Source organism: Melopsittacus undulatus, chromosome 4 (assembly GCF_012275295.1).
Source record: "Melopsittacus undulatus isolate bMelUnd1 chromosome 4, bMelUnd1.mat.Z, whole genome shotgun sequence".
Classification (NCBI taxonomy): Eukaryota; Metazoa; Chordata; class Aves; order Psittaciformes; family Psittaculidae; genus Melopsittacus; species Melopsittacus undulatus.
The window spans coordinates 40,531,710-40,556,478 of NC_047530.1; the positions used below are offsets into that span (position 1 = coordinate 40,531,710).

The 24,769-nt window shown below is 36.2% G+C and overlaps 1 protein-coding gene across 1 annotated transcript in view; it reads left to right on the forward strand.

Annotated features, from left to right (window-relative positions):
* Positions 1–23,920, forward strand: part of HEATR5A (HEAT repeat containing 5A) — a 66,660-nt gene extending 42,740 nt beyond the window's left edge. The window contains exons 22-38 of the mRNA XM_005149296.3: positions 40–229; positions 770–939; positions 5,729–5,867; positions 6,653–6,832; positions 7,663–7,902; positions 8,551–8,732; positions 10,391–10,459; positions 10,874–11,053; positions 12,279–12,513; positions 12,934–13,182; positions 14,833–14,960; positions 15,855–16,002; positions 16,713–16,985; positions 19,284–19,508; positions 20,381–20,535; positions 21,959–22,172; positions 22,435–23,920. Of these exons, the coding sequence (XP_005149353.2) occupies positions 40–229; positions 770–939; positions 5,729–5,867; positions 6,653–6,832; positions 7,663–7,902; positions 8,551–8,732; positions 10,391–10,459; positions 10,874–11,053; positions 12,279–12,513; positions 12,934–13,182; positions 14,833–14,960; positions 15,855–16,002; positions 16,713–16,985; positions 19,284–19,508; positions 20,381–20,535; positions 21,959–22,172; positions 22,435–22,736 (3,279 nt within the window). The 3' untranslated portion in view covers positions 22,737–23,920. The remainder of the gene's footprint in view (positions 1–39; positions 230–769; positions 940–5,728; positions 5,868–6,652; positions 6,833–7,662; positions 7,903–8,550; positions 8,733–10,390; positions 10,460–10,873; positions 11,054–12,278; positions 12,514–12,933; positions 13,183–14,832; positions 14,961–15,854; positions 16,003–16,712; positions 16,986–19,283; positions 19,509–20,380; positions 20,536–21,958; positions 22,173–22,434) is intronic.
* The last annotated feature ends 849 nt before the right edge of the window (positions 23,921–24,769 follow it).

Genomic DNA, 24,769 nt, shown 5'->3' on the forward strand with positions numbered 1-24,769 from the left:
TTGTATAGGTATTACATGACTGTTTCTTTTATTTTACAGGCATGGGCACTACACTCTCTGTCACTGATAGTAGATTTAGCTGGCCCCTTGTATCACATGCATGTAGAATCTACTTTATCTCTTGTTCTCATGTTGCTGTTGACTGTGCCTCCTGCTTACACTGAAGTCCACCAAAGCCTTGGTCGCTGTTTAAATGCACTTATTACCACGCTGGGCCCTGAGTTACAAGGTACATAACATGCAATAGTGTCAGCTTTGTTTGGTTTAGCAATGAAATTGCTGAACATTGTTTGAATGTGTAATTCTAATTTTATCAACAAATAAGAGCATGCTAAGTGTTTTTTCTCATTGTGAGACAGTATTTCATAGGCCACGAGTTTATGCGATCAAGATGACATGACTGCAAGTTTTCCAAAAATAGTCTTTCTCTTTGATGTCTTTCCATTTGTTTTAACTGGTTCTTCAAGCCTTGCTTTGGGGCTGAAAATTCATGCATTTAGCATGAAACAGAAAGTATTAATATTTCAAGAGTTAGGAGCCAGTTTGTGTCTTAATTATGATGTAGACATTTAAAATATTCATCTAAGTCAACTTTTAGATAGCTGGACACTGAAATCTCGTTTGTATCAAAGTATAACACAAATAGAGAAGGTATGCTTCAAGAGGATGAGAGTTATGGGTGGCTTGGGAAAAAGGCAGGTGTCATGTTTTGAAAAACAAGTTGATGTTTTAAAAACAATAAACAAACCCTTTTTTATTCTGAATACAGGCAGCAGTACTACAGTTTCATCCTTAAGAACTTCCTGCCTCCTGGGCTGTGCGGTGATGCAGGATAATCCTGACTGCCTTGTTCAGGCTCAAGCCATCTCTTGCCTTCAGCAGCTTCACATGTTTGCTCCTCGACATGTTAATTTGTCTAGCCTTGTAAGCTGCCTATGTGTGAGTATATCTTTACTAGTTTATATGCTTATATTTTAAAACATTTTGTTCAGGAACAGTTAAAAAATACAGATGCTTGTTTAACCAGAGAAACTGATCATTGTGTAGGGGTGAAGGTGTTCCATATCCTCCTGCAGGCAAGTGTCCTCTATGTTTGTAATTGTTTTCCGTGCTTTCTGCTTCCTCTTTACAAGATGAGCACATTCTGTAAAAATATTGGCCCTCTGAAGTGCTTGCGAGTGCATTCTGCTGCTCTTATTAAGGCCGATTGTCTGGCAGGATACACCATTCATTACAACTGTGTGCTGGATTTTTACCAGCTGTTTTATGTTGGCCGGTTCTTTTCCTCTGCTGCTTTTTGTCTTAAGTGAAGGATTAAAAAAAAAAAGTGTTTACTGGTTACTGAAAATTGTTTTGTTTGGGTTTGTTTTTCCAGAATGGTGAAAAACTGTGGATTTCTCTGGTTTATAATTTCTGTAGCACTAGTGCTTCAGTGTGCTGCCTTCTTGGCAGTCAGTATAAAAATTTCTGACACTTAAGTAATGGTCAAACTAGGTTTTTGTTAAAAAACAACAGAAGGTTTTTTCAGCTCTCTTTGAGAAAGAGGCGAGGAGGGAGGTGTTTGTTTGCTGGAGTTGCTTTTTGTTTGGTTTTGCCTCCCCCAAATTTTCCTCTCTGCTGCTCTGAAGCACTTTGTTCTATGGAGAAAGCAGAAGTAATTTCCTGATAGTTGTTAGCCTTGGTGGGTTTTCAGGGGCTAGCTAGGGTTGTGTTTTTCTGGAGGGGGGATGGGATGCTTGGTTTTTTTGTTGTTGCTTTTTTTTTTTTCAATAAGACCACCCAGTCTCCCTGTAAATCAGAACCCAAAAAAAATAAAACCACAGACATTAAGGTAGGGTTGGGTTTTTTAATATTTTCTTTCCATTATCTTTGTTATGTTTGACAAGAAACATGGTTGCGGGAGCCAGGAAAAATTGAAGGAGAAGCTCTTTCAGCACCACATTTTGTTAGGCATGGGTATACTGGTTGCAGAAGAGCTGGAATTCATTTGAAGCATTTGGGGTTTTTAAGATATACCATTTTCTATTCTCTGGGTAAAAGACTTTTTTTTTTTCTTGCATCAATAAAATCACAACACATCATATAAGTCACTTTCTTGCTCATAGGATGTATTAGCATTTGGGATCATATGTAAGTCCATGTGTGGTCTGCTTCCATATACAGTATGATCTCTCTCAACTAGTAACCAGTACTTAATAATAAAGAGGATGTCATGATAAAATTGTCTATACAATATTACTGATTTTCATTTTTTTATAAATTGTTTCAAAGTACTTCATACAGAACTTTAGTGACTTTTTAATATAAAATTACTCATTTAAGAAGAAGCATGTTTCATGGCTCAAGTGTTCATGTATCTCTCTAAACGTGTATTTTCACCTCTACCCCAAAAATGATTGTGAACTTCATGGGGGAGGAGTCCAGCAAAATCAGTGGCCTTATATGGGTGAATTCTTCTCATTTTCATTAACTTGTTATGGAACTACAGACAATTGATGCTGGCAATTCTATAAATGTCAATACATCTCTAATAAGAGTGTCATAAACAAAGGAGGTTTGAGTGTGTGCTTTGCAGGTCTCTGAGAATATCATTGCACAAGCAGACTTCTGCATATGTAAATCCTCTGTGTAGTTTCCACCTACTAAATCACAATCTCGTGAGGAAGTAGTATAAAGTATTGGACTTTCCATGTTTAAATTTCTGCAAGTGGAGAGCAATGCGTGATTCTGCTCCCTTGCAGCACATTTGGAACTCTTAAGGGGAAGTAAAGTTTAAAAGTTGGGCACTTAGACACTGGATATTCACCACTGCATTGTTTATTCAAGGTAAAAAAAGAGGAGAGCAAAGAATGTGTGGTCAGATAAGTGATCTTTTCCTCCGCTGTCCATAGAAATACGCATTCTCACTCATAAAATCTTGAAAATAAATGTGCAAAGAATTTCTTTTTTAGTAACATTTGAACCAACTCCCCTCTTCACCCTTTCTCCCCAAGGTTTCTGTGTCTTTAAACTTGTCTATTTCAGAATTTTTGAAAGGTGTTTTTCTCTTCCTTTCCCCCCTCCTCTTCTCCCTCTTCCCCCATTTCTTTTATAAATAAATGTAGCACTAGCCATGCCAGCTCAATTTCTGTGAGCAGCTGTAGGCTTCCTCCACCACCTGTATTTACACCCCCTAGAGCATGAGATGGTTCAGGTCCCCAAAGTATTTAGGCCACTGAATTTGTGACTATGCTAGCACTTACAAAACAGGACTCAGGCAGTGGATACACAGCTTCACTTACTCATTGTTTGGTTGTGGTTTTAATTGTGTATTTGTGCCTGTCATTATCTAGTGTCCCTTCTGAAAGTATTCCTTGTTTGTCCATTGGATCTTTTTTCATGGGGCTTTGCATCTAATAGTAATGCTTATCCTGCAAGTTGTATTCTTGGCTCCAGCAGAATAGAAATCATATGCTTTTAATCATGTCTAACATTAGCTCTAAAGCTAACTTAGGTGAGCACAGATTTCTGAGGAGCTTATCTGTGTAATCTTATGATATAGGGAATACCAGTTTTCATCTGGAAGACATTAAAGGTATTTTGAAACACAATAAGTGTACAGTGTCCATAATTATGCTCTGCTATTCTCTTGGTACTGTTTAAGTACTAATTTTAGGGGCAGCTGGCTTGCAATTTAAGTGTGTACAATGTTAAATATAAGATAAATGAACTAAGTAAACTAGGGGTTTGTTATGTTTGAGGTAAGAAGCTGAATTTTAATATATGTCTCCATGTGTGGTTGGTATCACTGTGATATCTATATTTTGGTTTTGTCATGACTGGTTTGTCATTTGTTTTTGTGCAGGAAATCTTGTTGGATAATTCTGTGTTGGTAGGTTCCTGTGCCTTGTTAATTCTAAACTTTTGCAGTTTGCTGTGGTGTTTTTTATTTCACCTTTTATCTTTTCCTTTTAACCATTTTAATGTAATTTCTTTTAGCATGTCAAGTGACATTTGATTGTCATCCTAACCAGACCCTTCCTAACTTTCTGCAGATGGCAGGCATACATTTCATTTATGTGCTTAGTGAGACATAATTTTGTTTTTAACATGTTAAGCACAGAAAGGGAGGTGTTTGTTCATTTAAGTTTGTATATGGTGCTTGCATTTTGTGTCTGTTATTTAGTCTTATCCTGTGCTTAGAATATGAGAGAAGGAGACAGGTGAAAAATGTGCATCTTGCATTATTCAGCAGCCTGAACTGGATCCTCTTTTTTTTCCCTATTAAAAATGAGCACGGAATTTATGCATGTCCAACTTGAAGTAGAATGTGTAGTGTGCTTGCGTAAATACTGCATTAAAAAACTCACTTGTTTTTAAAATTTCAGTTAAAGTATCTTGCAGACTTTTTTTATTTCTTTCCTTTTAGAAGAATTATGCAGAGGTTGTATCTTCGTGTGTATTAAACATGTAATTCTGAGTATTGTAGATTCATGTGCATGCATAGGCATTCAAAAGATGAAGCTTAGTTTTGTTAATGTAATGATGAAATTCTGTATCACTCTTTTTTTTCCTGAAGCTGTTCTTTTTAACTGTATGTTAACTAATATATATTAGTCATTTTGACTAACATACATTAACCTGTTGCTGACAAATGAAGTGCATTACCTTGCTGCAAGGTTTCCCTGCAGGAGACATTCAGCTCTGTCTATTTTAAGGATGGCAACAGCTAAGGGTGCACAGTTGCTTAGTTGCAGAGAATAATTTTTTTGTTATAACCTAATCTTAATTTAAAAGAGGCTGCATAGATATTGTTGTAGCTACCTTGCCTGGCCACACAGCTGGTTCATTGTATCTTTGGAATCTCTTTCAGAATGTTCTGAAAATTGAAAGCAAGCAAATAAAAATAAAATAAAAAACAACCAACCAAACAAAAAAACTCTGGACATGTTATCGGTTTTTAAAGTGTTTTTCCTTGTTCCTGTAAAAGTGAGTCTGTTCTAATGTATTTTTCAGTATAAAGAACAAACACTGGCCTGGTGGTGTTAAACTATGGTGATGCTGTAAACTTTTTTGCCAGAAATTGATCAGAAGAGCTGACTTGTCTCAGTGTGGTACATTCACCAGTAACTCTCACCCTTCCTTACCTCCTTTAAAATGTACTTTGATGTCATCTGAGTATATAATATTTTTTGTGATGAAATTGCAGCAGTGCTCTTTTTGTCCTTTCCTATAAGCTTCCTTTCATGCATAGGAGTTCAGATTTACTAAAGCCTGATTAACTGGCTCATCCTTGGTTATGTTGGCATTTCTCTAGTTCAGAAATAATCATCTCAGGATGATTAGCGTAATTTTCTCTTGCACTGAGTTTTCAAGCCCATTATATATACCCTGTAGTCAAAGAATAGATTTCATTGTTCTTTGAGACCATGATTTTGCTGTCACTGAAGTTAATGTGGGTCTTCCTACTTCCAATGGGTGGGAACCCAAACCAGTCTTACAAGTTACCTTTGGTGAGAAAATGTTAAAAAAGTACTGATACATTAAAATTGATTACAGATGTTGCAAAAACCTTTCATTTGGGATTAAAAAAAAAAGAAAAAATAGCAGAGCAAAAATAGCATCAATTACATGCTTACTGACTTCACATGTTTGTCATAACTGCAATTGTTCTGAAAATACTAGTGTTACTGAGGTATTACTATAAAGGAATGTTAGCCACCTTACTGTTTCTTCTTGCATATTTCAGGTGAATCTCTGTAGCTCATACTTATTATTGAGACGTGCAGTAGCAGCATGCTTACGTCAACTTGTGCAAAGAGAAGCTGCTGAGGTATCAGAATATGCTGTTGCATTAGTGAAAGAGAACAGAGAAGATTTTACTCCAGGTGATGTATTGAAGTTTTGACATCAAAGATCTTGAAACATTGACAGAGAATTTTAAACTCTCCTATGGGTATGAAAACTTCGTAAAGTTTTTGGGGTTTTTTTGCTAAAAGGCCTGAGAGTGGTTTATAGTTCATCCAAGGATGATGGTAATAAATGATTTTACTTTGGATTTCAATTCAAGCTGATTTGCAAACTTTCATAAAAGATAGGTTTCATGGATTCAACTGTAACAGTTATTTTTCTCCTTCTTAGTAGCTGGTGCTAAACCACGACAATAGGCTATAGTCATTTTGTAAAACTGCTTTTTAAAATCAGTCATATTGGGCAAATAAAAATTGGACGTACTTATTTAAGAAATTATTTCCATGTGTCTGGTTTTGAACATTGTTGGAGAAAAAATTGAATTTCCCTTTCAAGTTGAAACATTGTTTTAGAGTCACCTCATGTGTAAGTGTGAAGAATGAGATGGCCAAAGATAATGCTTCTCAGAAGCTCAGATGCTCTGGTGATGGTAATGCTGTGAAATTCAGAGTAGGATCCCCCCCACCCCTGGGTAACTTTTTCCTTCTGGTTAGTACATTTCTGGAAAAGTTCAAAGTCTGTTTTGTATTCAGATAATTTAGATATGGTATGAAAAGAGTTAATACTGTTATTTCAGAAGTATTTCAGGTCTAGATACTTGTTCACAAAATACTCTTGTGTGCAACCTTTGGTCAGGTTTCTGTGATCATTACTGCAGTTTTGTGATGCATAGCATTCAGCTCACAGACTTTGTTCTTAGCAGATGTTAACATCAGAGAAATAGGCCTGGAGGGGGCATTGCTGGGCTTGCTGGACAAAGAATTGGATCAAAGATTGTGTCAAGATATCAAAGAGACTCTGACTCATATGCTTACTTCTATGGCAGTTGAAAAGCTCTCTTTTTGGCTGAAGCTTTGTAAAGATGTTCTTGCTGCCTCAGCTGGTAAGTCCCAATACACTGTAGTTGAGAGCACAATGAAAATAAGGCCAGCAGCAGTACAGCATGACATTGAGGGAAAGTGTTTTTGTTTCTTGAATGCTTAACATTTAGAAAGTGTATCATCATCCTTCATAATGAGACACTGGACCCTTTTACTTAGTTCTTTCAGAAGGAATATGACTTTCTCCCATGTGATTGCTTTTCCCTATTGAACAAGTTTTTGTAAACATTTTAGTATGTCTTGTCTGTTCGTATTCTTGCTGACATATAGTCTTAATTTTAATTTATTTCTATATCAGAAATGAAAATGCGGGATACAGGTAGGCTTGTGGGTCCTCTGCAATTACTTACAAGAAGAATATTCAGCCCCTCTATTAGTAACACGAACCATGCAGACGTACTATATCACAGTGAAACTCCTGAGCAGAGAAAATCAGTTACTATGTTGAATACTGGGGAGGGTGGAGGGGTGTCTTCCTTTACCTTCAATGCAGGAGGAGAACTTGCATTTACATTTGTATTTGTTTGGAAAGATACTAGCTTCTAATGTGCCACACTTATTTTAATAGGGTTTTTTATTTCTTTCATTTCTTTCACTGAAGTTTTTCATTTAGTTTCATGGTATTTCTTGCATTCCAGCAAATGATATCGAATGAATGTTTTCTTACATTTTATTTTTAATTCTAGCATTTACTTTAAGGCAGCAAGGTTGAAGGGGATCATAGAGAGATGGACTTCAAACAGAATTTCTTATGAGTCCTTCTGTAGTTTTCAGTTACAGTAAGACAGAATATTAAATTTCTTTTGTTCTTCCTCCTTTGTCCTAAATACAGATTTCAGTACAGTAGTTTCAATAGATACAACTCAGGAAGAGGAAACTGCCAAAGTGGATGATGCATCTATATTAACATCTGACAGTGATGAGAGGTTCCATCCTTTCAGTAATCCACGATGGTCTACTAGAGTTTTTGCTGCAGAGTGTGTCTGTAAAATTATAAGCCAGTGTGAAAATGCAGGCAGTGCACATTTTGACATAACTTTGGCTCAGGAAAGAAAACAACGTGATTCAAGAGGTATGTGTTAAGCACTGAAAGAATTTCACAGAAGGTGAAGTATGCTTAAAATAAATGTTAGCTGTTTGCTTCTTAGTGAAATTCATTAAAAATTTGTTGTTTGTCATCATTGAAACCTTTAATTACTCTGGTTAGAAGCCTATATTTATTAAGGCGTAGAGACATTTTTATTTGCCAAAATACACTTCCCTGGTTATAGTACCATGGGTTATGCATTGGAAGCCACTGTTTCTGCATAAGCTTTGGCAATCAGAAGTGGTAGCTGGCACCAGCCTACACCATCACAGTTTGGTATCTGGCAGTATGACTGAAAAACTCCACTCTTTTTTTTCTTTCCATAATTTGCATCATTACCAGTAGAAACACGGTGCCAGTTTTCAGTACCTCTCTGTTTATCTGGAGGTGTTTTCCTCAAAACTCTTTTATTTATTTTTTTTTTAAATCTGCCTCATGCATAAAAATATTTATGGTTATTTGTCTGCTTGGGGGGGGGGGGTTTAACATTAATATGGAAAGGAGCCTAGATCAGAATTCTGAAAATGTTGGGAGCAGTCTTATTAAAAGACTGTTGTCTAAGAAAACAGGACTTATGTCTAAATCTGAATTTAATAAAACTGTTTTCTTTTTTAATCTCTGTTCTCTCTTCAGATGACTTTTTGGTATTGCATTTAGCTGACTTGATCCGTATGGCTTTTATGGCTGCCACAGATCACAGTGATCAACTACGTCTTTCTGGGCTTCAGACATTGCAAATTGTTGTTCGGAAGTTTGCAGCTGTACCAGAACCAGAGTTCCCAGGTCATGTAATTCTGGAGCAATATCAAGCCAATGTAAGCACCATTGCTAATAATTTAGAAAAGTTTAGAGTTACGGTTAATTACTAAAAGAAATTTGCTTTTTGCAGTATGTAATGATAGAGTTGGGTTTCAGTTCGTATTTTACTGAAACTGTTATTAATTTCTTCAGACTTAATTTCCTTAAGAAAGCATCTTTTCTGTTGGCATGTGATGTTTTAGCCTCAAAGTTTTGCGAGTTTCAGTATTTTTCCTTCTTTACTATTTGAATACAGGAAAAACAAAATAGAACATTGGGTTGTTGGGGTTTTTTTTTGAAAGCATTGCTTTCAAAGTGTGGAAGTATTGCAAAAAATACTAGGAACAACTGTCATTTAAAACTTTGCTTCTTTGCTTTGCAGTAAGCAGCCTTTGCCCGCCAGAGATCACACTATGCGATCTTGGTCAATAAATAAGCTATAGGAGGTAAAAAAAGGGTTGTACTCACAAGGTGTGTTACATTTAAGTCTTGGTTGAGAATTGCAGAAAAGATGTCCTGATCATTTTGGATTCCAGACCACACTTGCGCTATATATGACAGGCAGCTGTGTTAAGCCTCATCTGGCTCACATTCTTCAATTTCTAGCAAGCACTGAGTAAGGCAGATCATTTTCTCTCGTAGAAATTGAGAGTTCCTGAAACTAAAGACATCTGAACTCACTTCGCTTTTGCTTTTGCCATTAGAATTCTATTCTAATGGCACTTCCTTGTGGGAGAGGAGAAGTGTTTTGATGTAGTGTGGAGCTACCAAGGGAAAAAAATTCACCATTTGTCCTTGCTGTCACAAACTGCCAAGCAAGTCACAAGTAGTGCTAATAATTCTCTTTTTTAACTTTCACTACCCTTAAAGTGTTTCTGCTAATCCTATGCATAGATCTGCGCATTAACTGTTTCATAGAAGTTGAAGAGATGTGAAGCAGTTAAATATCTAGCTTTTTCTTGGAGGGAGAGAGGGGTTGTTTTGGTTTGTTTTTCATTAAAACAATTTCTTTTCACTTACTTTCAGAAATTTGTGTTTGTAGTACTTGTACTACACTTTGTACTTTCACCCCAAAGAGCATCAGACTTAAGTCTGAGTGTTCAGATATCAGCTAAAGCAGCAAGGGAAGTTTTCATTAGCATTTAGTGAAATAGCTTTCAACAGTGAGAGTAGGTAAAATCTCTGCAAGCTGGTAAGTATATGTTTGTGTGTTCTTTACTAGGTGACTCGAGTTTGTGCTCTCGGCTTGTTTCACTTTGCAAAGCTGACCAGCTTCAGCTGTTTGTTTCCTTAAATCTGTATACTTTGTGAGCAAGAAAGTATCACTCATGAGGTGCCTTGCAAGTCTTTCATGGTTTGCAACATTGCTTGTTCTCTTGAGGCCTGCTCATCGAGTCAAGAGTTCAGGAAGGAAGAGGTTGCTGTTTCAGTTTTATGCTGTGCAAAAAATAGAATCAATTTTGAAGACCCCTCTCGAAGAGAATCGTGTTTTCAGTGTAAGCAGAACAATGAAAGTATGACTACAGTTGTCTCCCTGCTCTTTAATCTCACTGAAACAGTCTGTGGAAAAATGAAAAGCAAACTATGCTTTATCAAGAAAAACTGCAACGAAGCCTACTTATGAAAAGTAATTAGTTGTTTGCTATGCCTTAAATTTTGTAAAACTTCTCTTCAGGTTGGAGCAGCACTTAGGCCTGCCTTTGCTCCTGAAACACCTCCTGATGTCACAGCAAAAGCATGCCAGGCAAGTGTTGAAAGTCTGAAAGCTTAGGTAATAGACCCTCTGAAATTTTGTTTTTCCTTGGTACACCACAAGAAGGAGGAAATAAATCATCTAGCCTCAAATCCTCAATGTACACAAAATGTCACCCTGTTACCTCTATATTGTAACAACTCAAAGATTTTATACACTTTAAAATCTTTTGTAAAATCTTAGCAGTTGGTTTTCTGGCTGTTATTTGGCATTCCTCTAATGGTTTTGGTTTTCATTACTCATGTATATTAAACTATACTGTCATTTAATATTGATTATTATCCAAGAGTGCCTGTGTCTCAGTAGAAATTAAATCATTAAATCTGTCATAATTTTACAGATTGAAAAAAGACTGTTCAGTGGTGTTTGGCTCTTATTTCTCATTATTCTGTTTTGCAACACTAGGTATGCAGTGCTTGGATAGCAAGTGGTGTAGTAAGTGATCTTAATGACCTTCGAAGGGTTCACCAGTTGCTTGTGTCCTCTTTGCTCAAAGTGCAGGCTGGGAAAGAAGCACAAAGTCAACAATATAACGAAAGCACCTCAACCATGGAGATACTAGCTGTGCTTAAGGCTTGGGCCGAGGTTAGTGTAACAGCTCTTTAATCATAGTCTTGATATCTGGTAGGTGAGTTAGAACCTTTCAGACAGAATGGTTTCAGGAACTGCTTACATGCTTCATTATATACAAGTTGCTGGTCCTTTGCTTTGCTTTGATACTGCTAAACAGTACACAAACTTTGTAAACTTGGCAAAAGCACTGCTAGGTAAACTATTGTATTATACTATACATCAATACGAATATTAAGTTATACAAACTCTGTATAACTTTGTACTGGATCCCAGATACGAGAAACCATGAAAAAGTAAACTATGGATAAGCTTTTGTGACATGTAGTTTATGAGTATTTCACTTAAGCCCTAGACAGTTTCTTCTCATTTAGGGTCTTACCTATTTCTTGTTTCCAGAATTTGAAGGAATTTCCCCCATCCTGTTGTGGGGAGAAGTACAAGATGGGATTTGTGGTGCTTAGTCACTGGCCTGGGTAAACCCACTGCAACTAGCAAACTTGAAAAAGATACAGAAAACATAGTTGTAGGAGATGGATACTCACAATAGCTAAAATCAGATTAGTTGAACTGGTCTCCTATGTCTCCTTTTAGTTGAGAAAAGCTTCTCTCCAGGGGCATTTTGGAGATACTAAAGAGGGTTGCTAGTCTGGAAAATTCTGAAGCCCATCTTTTTTGAGAACAGGAGAGGCATCTTCTCACATGAAATTAACCTACTGATAGTAACACCCAAGGTTTGCAAATTATAAAGACTCTACTCTTCATTCTTTACTGCTAACACAGGGTAATACATAGTTTGAGAAGTTGTTTGCAAGTGCAGTATGTCATTTCAGTTAAAATAAGATTTAGGAATGATTTGACTGTGGTTTCAGGATCATGTCTGTAGGTGTGTTATTTGATAGTAAGTTCTTCAGTCTTGTAGCTATAACTGTAACAGGATTTGATGTTCAGAAGCTGCTGAACGAGTAATGCATTATTTCTTAAAGGCAGAGAAGTTAATTGCAGCTATGTTTAAGAATTTCAACAAGTTTTCTTTTGTTGGGACTCTTGCATCAAGATTATCTGACGCAGTGGATTCAGAAGGTTTAGAAAATAAATGCTTGTTCACCCACGCCTACTGGACTTCAAGCAGGAATAGATTCTAGGAAATCTCATGCTGATTCAACAGGCAGTCATGCTAATGTCACAGTAGTTTTCCAAGTGTTAATATTTGTAAATCTCTCTCCAAATGTGTAAACAGGTTTACATAGTTGCAGTTGAAAAGCAGAAAAATCAAAGTGATGCACACAATCATTGTTTCAAAATTGGAAACTCTGCAGAAGAAAACTACAGAGATGTAACATCTTCAGCCAGTGGACTTCTGGACTTAGTACAGGCAGATCTTGGAACACTAAGCAAGCTCTGGCTTGCTGTACTTCAGGATTTTGCTCTCTTGACTTTGCCTTCAGAATATGCATCACAACTACCTGCTGAAGGTAAGAAGGCGAATCATTTGTGTTTTCACTTGTAAATGCACATCATTAATGCCCTAGCTTGTGTTAAGATCACAGTAAGATTAAATTGTATAGAGAATATGCATACTTGTATATGACTCTAAAGATAAAGACTGGTTTTGAGAACAGAGGTTTCGCTGGTGTGAGGAGTAGTTTTTTGGTGTTCTTGTTTGTTGGGTGATTTTAAGGTTCAAAGAAGAAAAAGGTAATTTGGATTCTATCCGAATAGTATAAATGAAGTGCCCTCATTGGGCTGAATTTTAGTATTGAACATTAAAAAAAGTCATACATAAAATATGATAAATATAATTTAAATGAAAAGAATAATCCCTTTACAAGAATGAGAAAATATGGTAGTTGAAAATAAATTATATCCTAAAATTGTAACTTTTCTTCTTACAGGAGGTACATTTTATACAGCAGAGACAATTGAAAATGCCAGACCTCATTACTACAACTCCTGGGCACTGATACTTTATGCTACAGCATTATGGCTTACTAGCACAGGTTTCATCGTTGTTGATCCAGATGAAGGTGTTACTAATCTCTCTAGACCTGTCACCCCAACTACAATGTGTCAAGATTCTTCTACCAGGCCCTTGGTGAAATCTCCTGAGGATGTGAATACTGACAGATTTCATCTTATCTTGGGTTAGTGAGTGCAAAATCTGTTTAGATGCTGTAACCCAAAATGTAATTTTAGTAGATAAAACTGTAGCAAATAAATATTTAATGATTCAAATTTAGCTGCATCACTAAATATAGCATCTTTTAGAAAAATATCCAGTCAGAAGAATTTAAAGTCCTATGAGAAAACTGTAGAATGTTTTCTCAAATGTGGTAGAAAAAACACCGGAGTTCTAAAAATGTGCTTTCTGCTCATAAATAGGCAAGTTCAAGGGTGTGTTTTATCACAATTGTGGCACTGCAGTTAGAGTGTATGGTTTAGCATCACTGACGTAGTTTAGCATCACAGAGTAGTGTGTAAGTTGGAAGGGACTTGTGAAGGTCATCTTTTCCATTCACTCCTGCTCAAGCCAGGCCACCTAAAGCACAGTTGCCCAGGACTGTGTCTGGGTTGTTTTTTAATATCTGTGTGGATGGAGGCTTCGCAACCTCTCTGGGCACCTTGTGCTCAGTAACTCTTACAGTAAATAAGTGTTTCTCTAAGTTCATGTAAAGCTCTGTTTAAGCATCTGCTACTGCAGAGGATTATCAGGTAGCTGAACACAGTCCCAGTTCTCTAAATATACGCAGTTAGGTATTTCTGGTTGTATGTTTCTTTCTTTGGTCTCTCTTTTGTATCCTTTCATAATAACTTTTTTGGAATGGTTTTATATGAACCAGATGCATATGGCTTCTTTTGCATCCCAGTCTTCCTGCACAAAGCCAGTTTCCCTTTGAACTCCATTGTTCCCTCAGTTAAAAGTTGGACCTGTGGTGCAAAAGGTGCTCATTTTCCCTGCTTCCTAAGCTAGTGGATTAGCGCTTCAAATTTCATATACTTTGCCATAGACACCTGGCTGTTTACTCTGCTTCCAGACATGTTGCACTTCTTCATTTTCACTTCCTAGGGAGAAACTGAAAGCAGTTTAAAGTGTGGACACTTTCTGTTGCACAGCTCTTTAGTGTACACTGGTCAGTTGGCCAAGTCATTCCACATTTTGGAATTAGAGCTGTACAACTGGGATGAGAATATGGATCACAGTTTACATGAAGTTTATCTCCAGTGTCATGAATTGTCATCTGAAGAGTCCTGAAAGCTGAGGAAAAAAAGTGGTTATTTTTATGTGCTCTAGGATTGGCAAGGTTAGGCTTCATGTAATTTAGTTATTACTGGTGATCCAGTTGTGATAGCTGCATTCTTTAGTGTTATTATAAAATGGGAAGAAAAACCTCTGCTTTTGAGTTTGTGAACTACAATTACTTTCTCCATTATTTCCTTCTATTGCCTAAATCAGTGACTAAGCAAATATTCTGTGATACTTTCATTATTAATTGCCTACCTATTCATTGGACTTAGAGTTCAGTGTCTTACCTAGAAATTGCTCTGGATTTTTACTTTTTTATGTTAATAGCCAGTTTGAATCATGTCTTCTACTGTGTAGAAGCTGAAGTTCTTTCATTGTTTTGAGGGAAATAGAGTTCTTGCTCCAAGATATTAGCAACAGGAGATTAATTAATATAAAATGCAAATGCTATTTCTTTATCTGCTGAACCTACTATTGGGTTACATAGCAACTGACAAAATTCCTTCAAAATTTCACACACATATGGGTTGTTTTCTTCTCATGCCTACAGGAATTAGTGTGGAATTTCTCTGCTCTCCTCGATCAGATGCAGCAATGGAGAATATTATTGCCTGCTTACATGCCCTACAGGCACTCTTTGATGTTCCATGGCCAAGGTCAAAAATAGGTGGTGATCAGGTAATATCTCAATTATCAAAACACCCCAAAATTAAGGCATAATTTTTGTTTGTACATTGTCTGTACTATCTACTGTATATGCAGGAATCTTCAACACATAAATAGTAGGTGAATTATACGCTTTATCAAAATCCAGAGCTGTACAGGGAGAGAGCACAACATGGAACCTGTAAGAAGACAGTGAGGGACAGTGAACTTGAGGACATTTCATCAGGAAGGAGTAATTAGATGAGTAGGATGAGAGATAGGTAAAGACAAAATTCCAGAAAAATGTTCTCTTCTTCCTTCTGTCAAGGGACAGTTTAATTTAATCTATTGTAAATTTTAAAGATGATCAGAAAACTGTACACAGTCAACAAAAACCACAAAAAAAAAACCCCACACAACACACCACTGATCCTAAAAGAAGTACTAACTTCAAATTAGTTTTTTTATCCTTTAAAGTAAGCTTTGTACCATTCTGTGTGCCATGCAATTTCCAAACATGGCAAAAGTGATAAAGTTCATGGGCATGCCCAAGTTCTGCTGACCATTGGTGCTCTCTCCAAGGAAGGAAATACATATACTATAGCAGAGTTAGTGTACTATCTCCACCTTTATGAGTTAAAAAGCCATAGATAAAGATTACTCGGGGGGGTCTTTTTTAGTGTTTTTAAGTGCCTTATCTCTAACTACTGTGATTACTATTTTCTTGGGAAAATTGAGCAGGACTTCTGCTACTGGAAGCTAGGAGCTAGATATGGAAGAAAATGCAAACTCCTGAGATTGCATCAGTTATACTGTGTTCCTTAGTGAGATTAATAAGAGTAATACTGTTGGCTTTAACAGGTATTAACAAGTTTCTAAAATTCTTGCAATAAAATAGGAATATATTAAGCATTGTTCTTACTGTAGGAGTTGGGTGTAGAGCTCCTGAATGTCTTGCATCGACTGATACTGACCAGAGAATCACCTGATATTCAGCTTGCTGCCCTTGAAGTGGTTCAACTGATTCTTTTTGCAGCTCAGGAACATGTGAAGGAAAAGCGGAGAAGTGCAGAAGGTACAGTAATATATGAGATGTTGGATACATACTATCAGGGTTAAAGCAATTCTTTCTTGGAAGACTGCATTCTTGGAGGTGATATTCTAAGATATATCTTAATTTGAAGTGTGTCACAATTGGTGACTAATCCTGGTTTACTTAGGTCAGTCCAGGTGCCTGACATGAGAAATTGGGGTGGCATGATAGATATCAGGTGGTTTTGGTGTTGAGCAGAGGGCATGAAGTGTGGAGGAAGACTGGAGGAACTGAAGTTGGGATAGTCTTGTGTGGTGTCAGGGAAGGAGAAGTCCTAATGAAAACCTGGGATCACCTGCAGTAGAGTAAGGGAGAGACATGGGACGCACAGCTGTTACAAGCCAGACTCCACTATTTACTCTGTAACATCCTAAAGTAAAATACCATTCCATTTTGTAAAATAAGAAATCTGGGAGAAGAATCAAAACACTTATATCAGATGACATCATATTGGCATGGTGCCTCGGCACATTGTATGTCTGAATTGTTGTACACACTTTTTCCTTTTGACAATCAGTGCATAGTTTGCTTATTCAGAAGAATGGATGTTTGCCTGTAGAACTTTGAATACATATACATACACATAGATATGTATCAAGATTGTCACTTGGTGATGAAACAGTCTTAAGAAGTAAACTTTCTGGAAACAAGGTACAGCCTGCAGATTTCTGCTATATTTCTTTTTGTTTTAGTTGATGATGGTGCTGCAGAAAAGGAAACATTACCAGAATTTGGAGAAGGCAAGGACACAGGAGGACTGGTACCTGGGAAATCATTAGTCTTCGCAACACTGGAGTTGTGTGTTTGTATTCTTGTCAGACAGCTTCCCCAGCTCAACCCTAAATTAACTTGTAGCCCTGCAGTTCAATCTGGAAAACATCTGTTACTGTCAGAAGATGGAAGTAGACTGGTAGCAGCAGCATTAGTTATTCTCTCTGATGTTCCTGCAATCTGCTCTCCTGAAGGTATGCTGTTTCATCACAGGAAAAGATAAATGAAAGAATATTGGGTTATTATGAGCCCCCTTATTATTACTTAATTTTCTCAGCTGGATGAATCTGGCAGCAAGTTGTTGATTTGCTTGTGACAACTTCATGTTCTAATTATTTTTTTGACTGTCAGATTACAAAACAAGTTACAAAACTGAAACAATTAAAGGAGTAGTTTTTCTCTTCCTCCCACATGTAGCAGTGCAATTAATAGATTCATTTTGTTCAGGGAAGTATATGAGAGCTACATGATTAGGTTCTTCTTGAATTGTCTATTCTGGAATTTATAATGCAGACATAAATTAAATTTAAAAGGGAAATGTATCATGTTACCTTTCACTAAGAACCATCATTTGAACATTAGGAAACCACTCTAAGGAATTAAAGTTGATCTTTTCAGATTAGTTGATTTTTTTACCCATGATTCCTTTTGGATTCACTCCAAAGTTCAAGATGGTTCCCCCCTGCCACACCTCAATATCATATTCATATGTATGATCTTTCAGTACTGGTACAGCCACACTTACAAACCATTTCTGCCCTACTCCTCTGTTCCCACCTTAGGTATCTGTGTTACACCTTAGGCAAATTTTTGTATTTACAAGCCCTGGAATTTTTAATTTTTTTTCTTGATTTGTTCTCTGTTACAAGAGTCTTCTTCAGGGGATAGCATATTCCAAATGGAATAGTAGGCAGTTCTTGCTACCACTGTAGAGTGATGATATGATTTCTGGTTCCATCTGCAGCTCATTATTTATCAGTTCAAAGCAAAACAAACCTAGCATCACTTAAATTAAGGGCAGTTGTCTTGTATGAGAAATAATCTGTGATTTTTCTTTTGTCTCTGTAGTTCTTTTTGTCTTTAGCTGTTCAGGTTATTCCACAAACTAAAAGCTTGGGACCAGATGGGATGTTTACCCTAGAGAACTTAACATTTAAGTAAGGTGACTAAAATGAGGATAAGCTCGCTTATACAGTCAGTTGAGTAAGGAAGTATTTCCAAAAGTCAACTCATATAATCAAAGAGAGCTCCAAATGGAATTGCATCTTCTTTTTTTACCCCTTTGATAGGTAACTGAAGTTAGAGTCCTGTGAGACCATGTCTCGTACTTCAAGCACCTGTATATGCATATGTATGTATGTATGTATGCATAATAAATTTTTCAAATAAATTATGCTTGTGAGCTGCATTTCCTACTGAATTCCAGCAGTCAGTTTTCAGAGACTTGGCTGTTGAAAAATAGAAGGTAGATGTCCTCAGGTTCAGAAAATATTTACGCATATGTCAGAGACTCTCATTATTCAACAGGTCTCTCACAAACAAGAGCATATTAAAATCTTTTAAAAAGAAGGTTTGCTAATTAGGCAAGGACATAGGCACATTAAGCCATATCTCAACTCTGTGCTTTGATGAATTGGAACTTAAGATAGTAGTAACATTTAAGTATGCAGATTTCTAGATTGTCTCAAATTCATGTGGAGTTCTGTACTACTATTAGATTCAAAGACATAAGAATATGCAAAACTGCTATGCCAAGCTACTCCAGTGATTTTTTTTTTATATAGCCTCTTATTCTGGCAGATTGACTTTCAGATTCTCCAGCAGAGATGATCTGTTCAGTACGCTGTGAGACAATCTACTTCTCTCCTGAGGTCTTCTCTTTTCCAAAAAAGTTTTTTATCATAATTCTAGGATTTTTTTTAGCACAGTCTTAGACTGATCCTCTTCTTACTAATCTGACTAAATTGTTGATTGTAGTGATTTCCTGAAGCAGTGGCAACCTTAGCTAAATACACATCATGCAGGAGAAGTATTTCCTCTTACCAGTTTTGAAATTGCCTCCTGTTAATTTCCTTTGCTGTATTGTATTGCAAATACAAGATGCTCATAATTTTTTTCTCCTATACAGTGCTTTATATACTTCCATAGCTTCCATCTACTTCTGCTCCTCAGTGATTCTGATCTTTCTGTTATTTTCTCTGAACATGACATAATTCCACACTTCATATAATAAAATCATCAAGGAAAAGATATACAAAGCTAATTTAAAAGGGGAGAAGATTTAACTTCATTTATGCAGTCTGGCTCCCTGTTTGCTATAGTAAGTCACATGATAATTCATATCTTCAGATTACCAGGGCCTCCATTCACATAGGTGATTAAAATTATAAATCATAAGTACAAAAGACATTCCAAGAAAACTTTTTTTTTTTAATGTAAAAGGTACCTGAATTTTCTAGACTTATGTGAAATTATTTTGCTTGGTTTTACAGGAAGCATTTCAGTTCTTCCTACTATCTTGTACCTTATCATTGGAGTACTTAAAGAAACAGCTGTGAAATTGCAAGAAGGCCAGCTACCTTTGACTGTTGCTGCATCTCTACAAGCTCTTAAAGGACTCTTGTCTTCTCCAATGGCTCGAGCAGAGAAGAGTCGAACTGCTTGGACTGATCTTCTACGCAGTGCTTTGGTCACAGTGCTTGACTGTTGGGATCAAGGTAAGCACAAATTTGAGGTTTGTGTGTTTAAAAATGAGACAAAAAAAGTTTGTGTGAAGGTTTTATTTAAATTAAATGTATGCACTCCTTAGAAAAAGACTAATATCTTAGTCACAGGAGAATTAGTTGGCTACCAAGTACTGTTAAAACTATAGTGCACTCTGGTCCTTACAGTTCCTGTAAGAACTCATCATCTGTAAGGGTATAAATGTCAGTTTGCAGGCTTACCCCTGTATTATTTAGTGCCACAATGTAGCTATGAGCTACAATGGAATAAGCAGGAGTTATGGCTTCAGCACACAGTTGAGCACAAAAGACAGCTCGACTGCATGCAGGTTCTCCATAAAGAACTAGTGTCTGTATTGAAGCAAAGGGTATTCAGACAGTGGTTCAAGAAAAAGTATTTTCATCGTAAAGTTACTTTTCTGTGTGCTGCTTCTTCAACTGCCCAAGTTTTTAGTATTTTTATCATTTCTTATGTTTAATCTCCAAGTTGTAACTTGTCAGAATTGTTGTTTAAAATGTTGGGGTTTAAGATACAGCAAATGAATTATATGTCCTTCATGCAAATTTTATATTCTCAGAATAGGTTGTACCCCAATATGTCATACATGCTCTTCAAAGATACCTGTTGTACTTTATACAGAGGAACAATGGAATAGGAGTATGCTGTTATTTCTAAATATGCACATAACTACCCCTGAACTCCGCTTTTGGCATTGGCATTTATTACAGTAAAAGTCCATATCAGTGCATCAGAGTATGTTAAAGAAATGTAGGCATTGATATTTCTATTCCACCTCTTTGTAAAACTCGAATTCATAGAATTGGTTTTTAATGCAAATATAACAGACTTCTTACTTTATTGCTAGTAGATGGGCTTCTCCAAGACCGCGATGAAGTCAGCCTGCTTACTGCTATTACGGTATTCATTATGTCTACCAGTCCAGAAGTTACTACCATTGAGTGCCTTCAAAAGCATTGTATTGAGAAGTTTAAAATAACACTTGACTCAAAAGATCCTCTTGTAAGTATTGGTGAAGTTACAAGAATATCAGTGTCATAAGAAATGAATTTTAGGTTTATTTTACGTTCAGTTGTTTCACTTGTCCTGTGTGTTAATTCCATTTAAGTCTGTCCTGCCTGTATCTGTTGTATTATTTTAAAATACAGTTGGAACAAGTTAGCAGCAACATGCCCAGCAGTGTGTTTTATCATTTGTTTCATTCTGTAAGCACTCCTGTATTCTTATAGGGTTTTATATTTTTTTTAATGCATCAGACTCAGAACTTTATACATAGATAAATGCATGACACGCTTGTATAGTTTTCAGGCACCTTTTATTTGTTTAGTTTGTCTTTGACATACAGGAAATCCCTCAGCCGTGGGTCTTTGAGAGCTGGAGCAAGTGCCCTACCTAACTTTTACTGTCCCAGAAGCATTAGTTCCTGGCCACTGCTGGAGGCAGCATATTGAACTGATTAACGCTTTGTTCTGACCTAGTATAAATATTTTTAAATAGTTGCTTTAGATTGTACTGCCATAGTTCTTCTATTACTATTCTTCATTTTAAAAAATGAAGTATCAGAAGGGGGAAAAAAATCATCTGTTATCACTGCAGATACAAGTGGCTTTTGTAGGAGTTGAGACTTCTCACTCTGAAAGTTCAGTTCTGAAAATAACATGCATTAGATTCACATCTGACTGTGAGAATTCACTGGTTTACTTGTATCAAACCGGTTTACTTGTATCTTCTCTGTATATATTCATGTAGCAACAAAAATTTAAACAAAATCACTTTTACTTGAGAAATAGCTGTAGGAAAAGACTTGTTTATATATTAGTATATATCTAGTATTATAAATGTTGGTTTCCTTAGACAGGAAGCCACAAATGCCAAATATGACTGCAAGAAAATGGTAGTATGCATTTGCAAATTTTATCCAAGCATATAGATATCTGAGCCTTTCAGAAATTATGTAGGAACTTGGTATTTCAGTCCTGTTGACTTCCAGTGACATGCAAACTAATGTACCATTTGAGGCATTGGAAAATTTTGTCTACATTTTGGCAGAGGTAACGCTTACATTTAGAGCACCTATTTTCAGTCAGCTGTATTTTTGTGAAAAGGAGTCTATTTTCAAACGGTACCGAGACATGATCTTCACACAAAAATGTTTTTTCCTTAACTCAAAGCTATAAGAAGATGTAGGGCTCAGTGGGAAGAAACAGGAAGCATGATCTAGTTTCTCTTAATAATCTGACTACAAGTTACAATGCTCCTATAAAGTATTATGAATTAGCAGCTTGCAACCTGGTGAATTTTCAAGCTGAGGCATATTTTCCTCCCTCCGTAAAACTTTACTTGACAAGATGTGAGTTTTAAAACACTCTGACATGCATTTTTAAATATAACAGTTTGTAAGTGCAAATTTGATTTTTCCCTTTAGGTACAGTGTAAGTGCTACCAGCTGCTGCACTCCATCTTTCAGCACCCAAACAAAACTGTATCATATCCTTACATTCATTCTTTAGCACCATCCATTGTGTCAAAACTGCAGGAAGCAGAAAAAGCAAAACCTGAAAATGCTGCTGAACTTCAGGTCATTCAGGAAGGAATAAAGGTGGTTACAGCTCTTACAGCCACTGCTGAGGAAGAGCACCGTAAGTTACTTCCATTACTAGTACCCAACACATTAGAGATGCTGAAAGTTGCCACAAGTAAATTAAAACTAAACAACCACTAGGAATCCAGTCCTGAACACTAATTGCTAACAAAATTGCTAACAAGAATGTTGGTTCCTTTTACAATTCAAATAACTGTTTGCAATTTTGTAGTTTGTATTAAATGTTAACTCAGATTATAAACAGAATTTTAATTGTTTTTAAAAAGTATATGTTTAAGTTGTATTTTCAATGTTTATAGGTGCTCATTTGGTGGCCGGTCTTCTTCCCATCCTTATTTCCTTTCTTTTGGATGAGAATGCCCTGGTTTCTGCTACAAACTCGGCAAGAAGTCTGCATGAGTTTGCTTTGCAAAATTTGATGCAGATTGGTCCACAGTACTCATCGGTTTTTAAAAACTTAATGGCTGCTTCTCCAACTATGAAAGCAAGGCTTGAGTCAGCTGTAAAAGGCAATCAAGAAAGCATTAAAACGAAGACTGCTAAATATGCAAAGAATCCTGGGAAAAGTTCAAGCATTCAGCTAAAGACCAATTTTCTTTAAAGTCTTATATTGTCAGTTTATGCACTTTGGTATCAACATCAAAAAATATATTTTAATTTCTAATCAGAGTAGGATCACTGTGAGTTGATCTCATATTTCAGTTTGCACTGAAGTATTAGAGTTTTTAAGAGAAAGCATATCTCTATGACTTTCTTATTAGTTATGTAAGACTTATAAAACATCTCTAAAAACTATGAATAAATCTATCAGAGGTCATCTAATCTGCATTTTTGGATTATTTTAGACTAAAATACCAGAAATGCACATGCCTATGTTAAAAGCTATAGTGAACTTTACCATAGATGTATTTAGGAGCAGCCCACACTTAGCCAGTAAGTAAAATGAATTTTATTTTAAATGTTTGTCAAAAATAAGTTACTCTGGTTGGGTTTTAAATCTAAGTGGGACTTAAATTTACTTGCAGGTTGTAATCTATCCTAATTACTAATTTAACACACTGCATCATTAAGTAAACAGATCAAATATCCTCATAAGCCTTACAATAGCTTACTGTTGATCTCAAAAAAAAATCAGCTCAATAAAGGTAATATTGATAGCTTTAATCCTAATAACTTCTTGAGCTGGCTGAGATTAACGAATGTTGTTAAGTACAGCTCTACAATGCTTCTTCACTGAGGACTCTGTAGTGCTTTACACAGTGGGACTACTATGCATATGTAAGTATTTGCAGGCTTGGTGCCTTGCTGCTTGACACAGTCTCACTTTTCAGGATGTATACTGGTGTTAAATTTGTATTACGCTAGCCAGGCAATTGAAGCTTACATATCTTGTCCAGGATAGGACAGCAATTTTAATATACTGTGCCTCAATTCAGACATCTGCTATATCTGGATGTATGTTTCCCGATCTTTAAATGATCAGATATATATACATGTAAATCACCTAAACTTACGTATCTCTGCAATGAGAGATGGACATATTTGAAGTCAGCTTGTCTTGTGTCAAATGAAGTGCAACAATCTTATAATAAGGAGTATTTAATTAACATTTTTATCAAGGAACATATTTTAATATAGAAAAATTAATATCAAAATTGCAATTGCTGCAAAGTATTTTCTACATATAGTGTGATGAATTCTTTCTTAATACCCATATTATCTAAACCAAACACTGTCAAACTGAAGATAGTAGTTCCTTCTTGAATCTAATTACTTTAAAAGAAAGAAAAAGAAAAAAATAAGATTTACAGAACTGAGAAACACACTGTGACTCAGGAAAAGCGTGATGTACTGTATTTTATTATTATAAGTTTTGTATATAAATATTATTGTAAATTGTACAGAATTAACCATTTGACCAAAGTTCTAACAATTTCTTTTTCTAATTTACATAAATAAATAAAGCTAATTTTCTTCACTTAAGAAGATTTGTCTTACTCATTTTACCCAATGGCAGAGGAGCTTGGAGGACTTCTGTAACAGAAGGAAAATGTTTTAATGCTGCCACAAGGAAACTAGTAAGAGATGTTTGAACTGGATGCACCAAGGTTTGTGACTTGACATTCCAAGTCTTTCTCTGTTCCGTATAGCACAGTGAGTAAGTAAGTAGGATCAGAGAGAGAGACTTGATGAGTGTAAAGACTTATTCAGTGCCAAATGCTCAAATGTGTGAACTATGGAAAGCTGGTTGAGATACCTGCCATCTTTCCCTGGAGAACCAGAAGTTCCCTGTTCCACCTCTTCATTGCAGTTGAATCTGTAGTTGTTGACTGTGTTGAAAGGAAGTTACATTAAAACAACATGCTGTAAACTGCAGAATTAGTCAAAACCATACAAAAGCATCACACAATTGGGATGTGGTAGTTTTTAATTGGATACAAATCTGGAGCACTGCAGCTGAACAAGCAGTATGTCTTATACAGTTGTTTAGGCTAGAGTAAATCTGAAATTCATCTGGTGTGTTCCAAGGTGCAGGAGTTACCTTCAGGCTGAGAGAGAGAAACCTCAGCTGAGTGATGCATGTATCACCAGAAAAAGGGATTACCAAATGCACAGGAAGTATAACAGTATTTT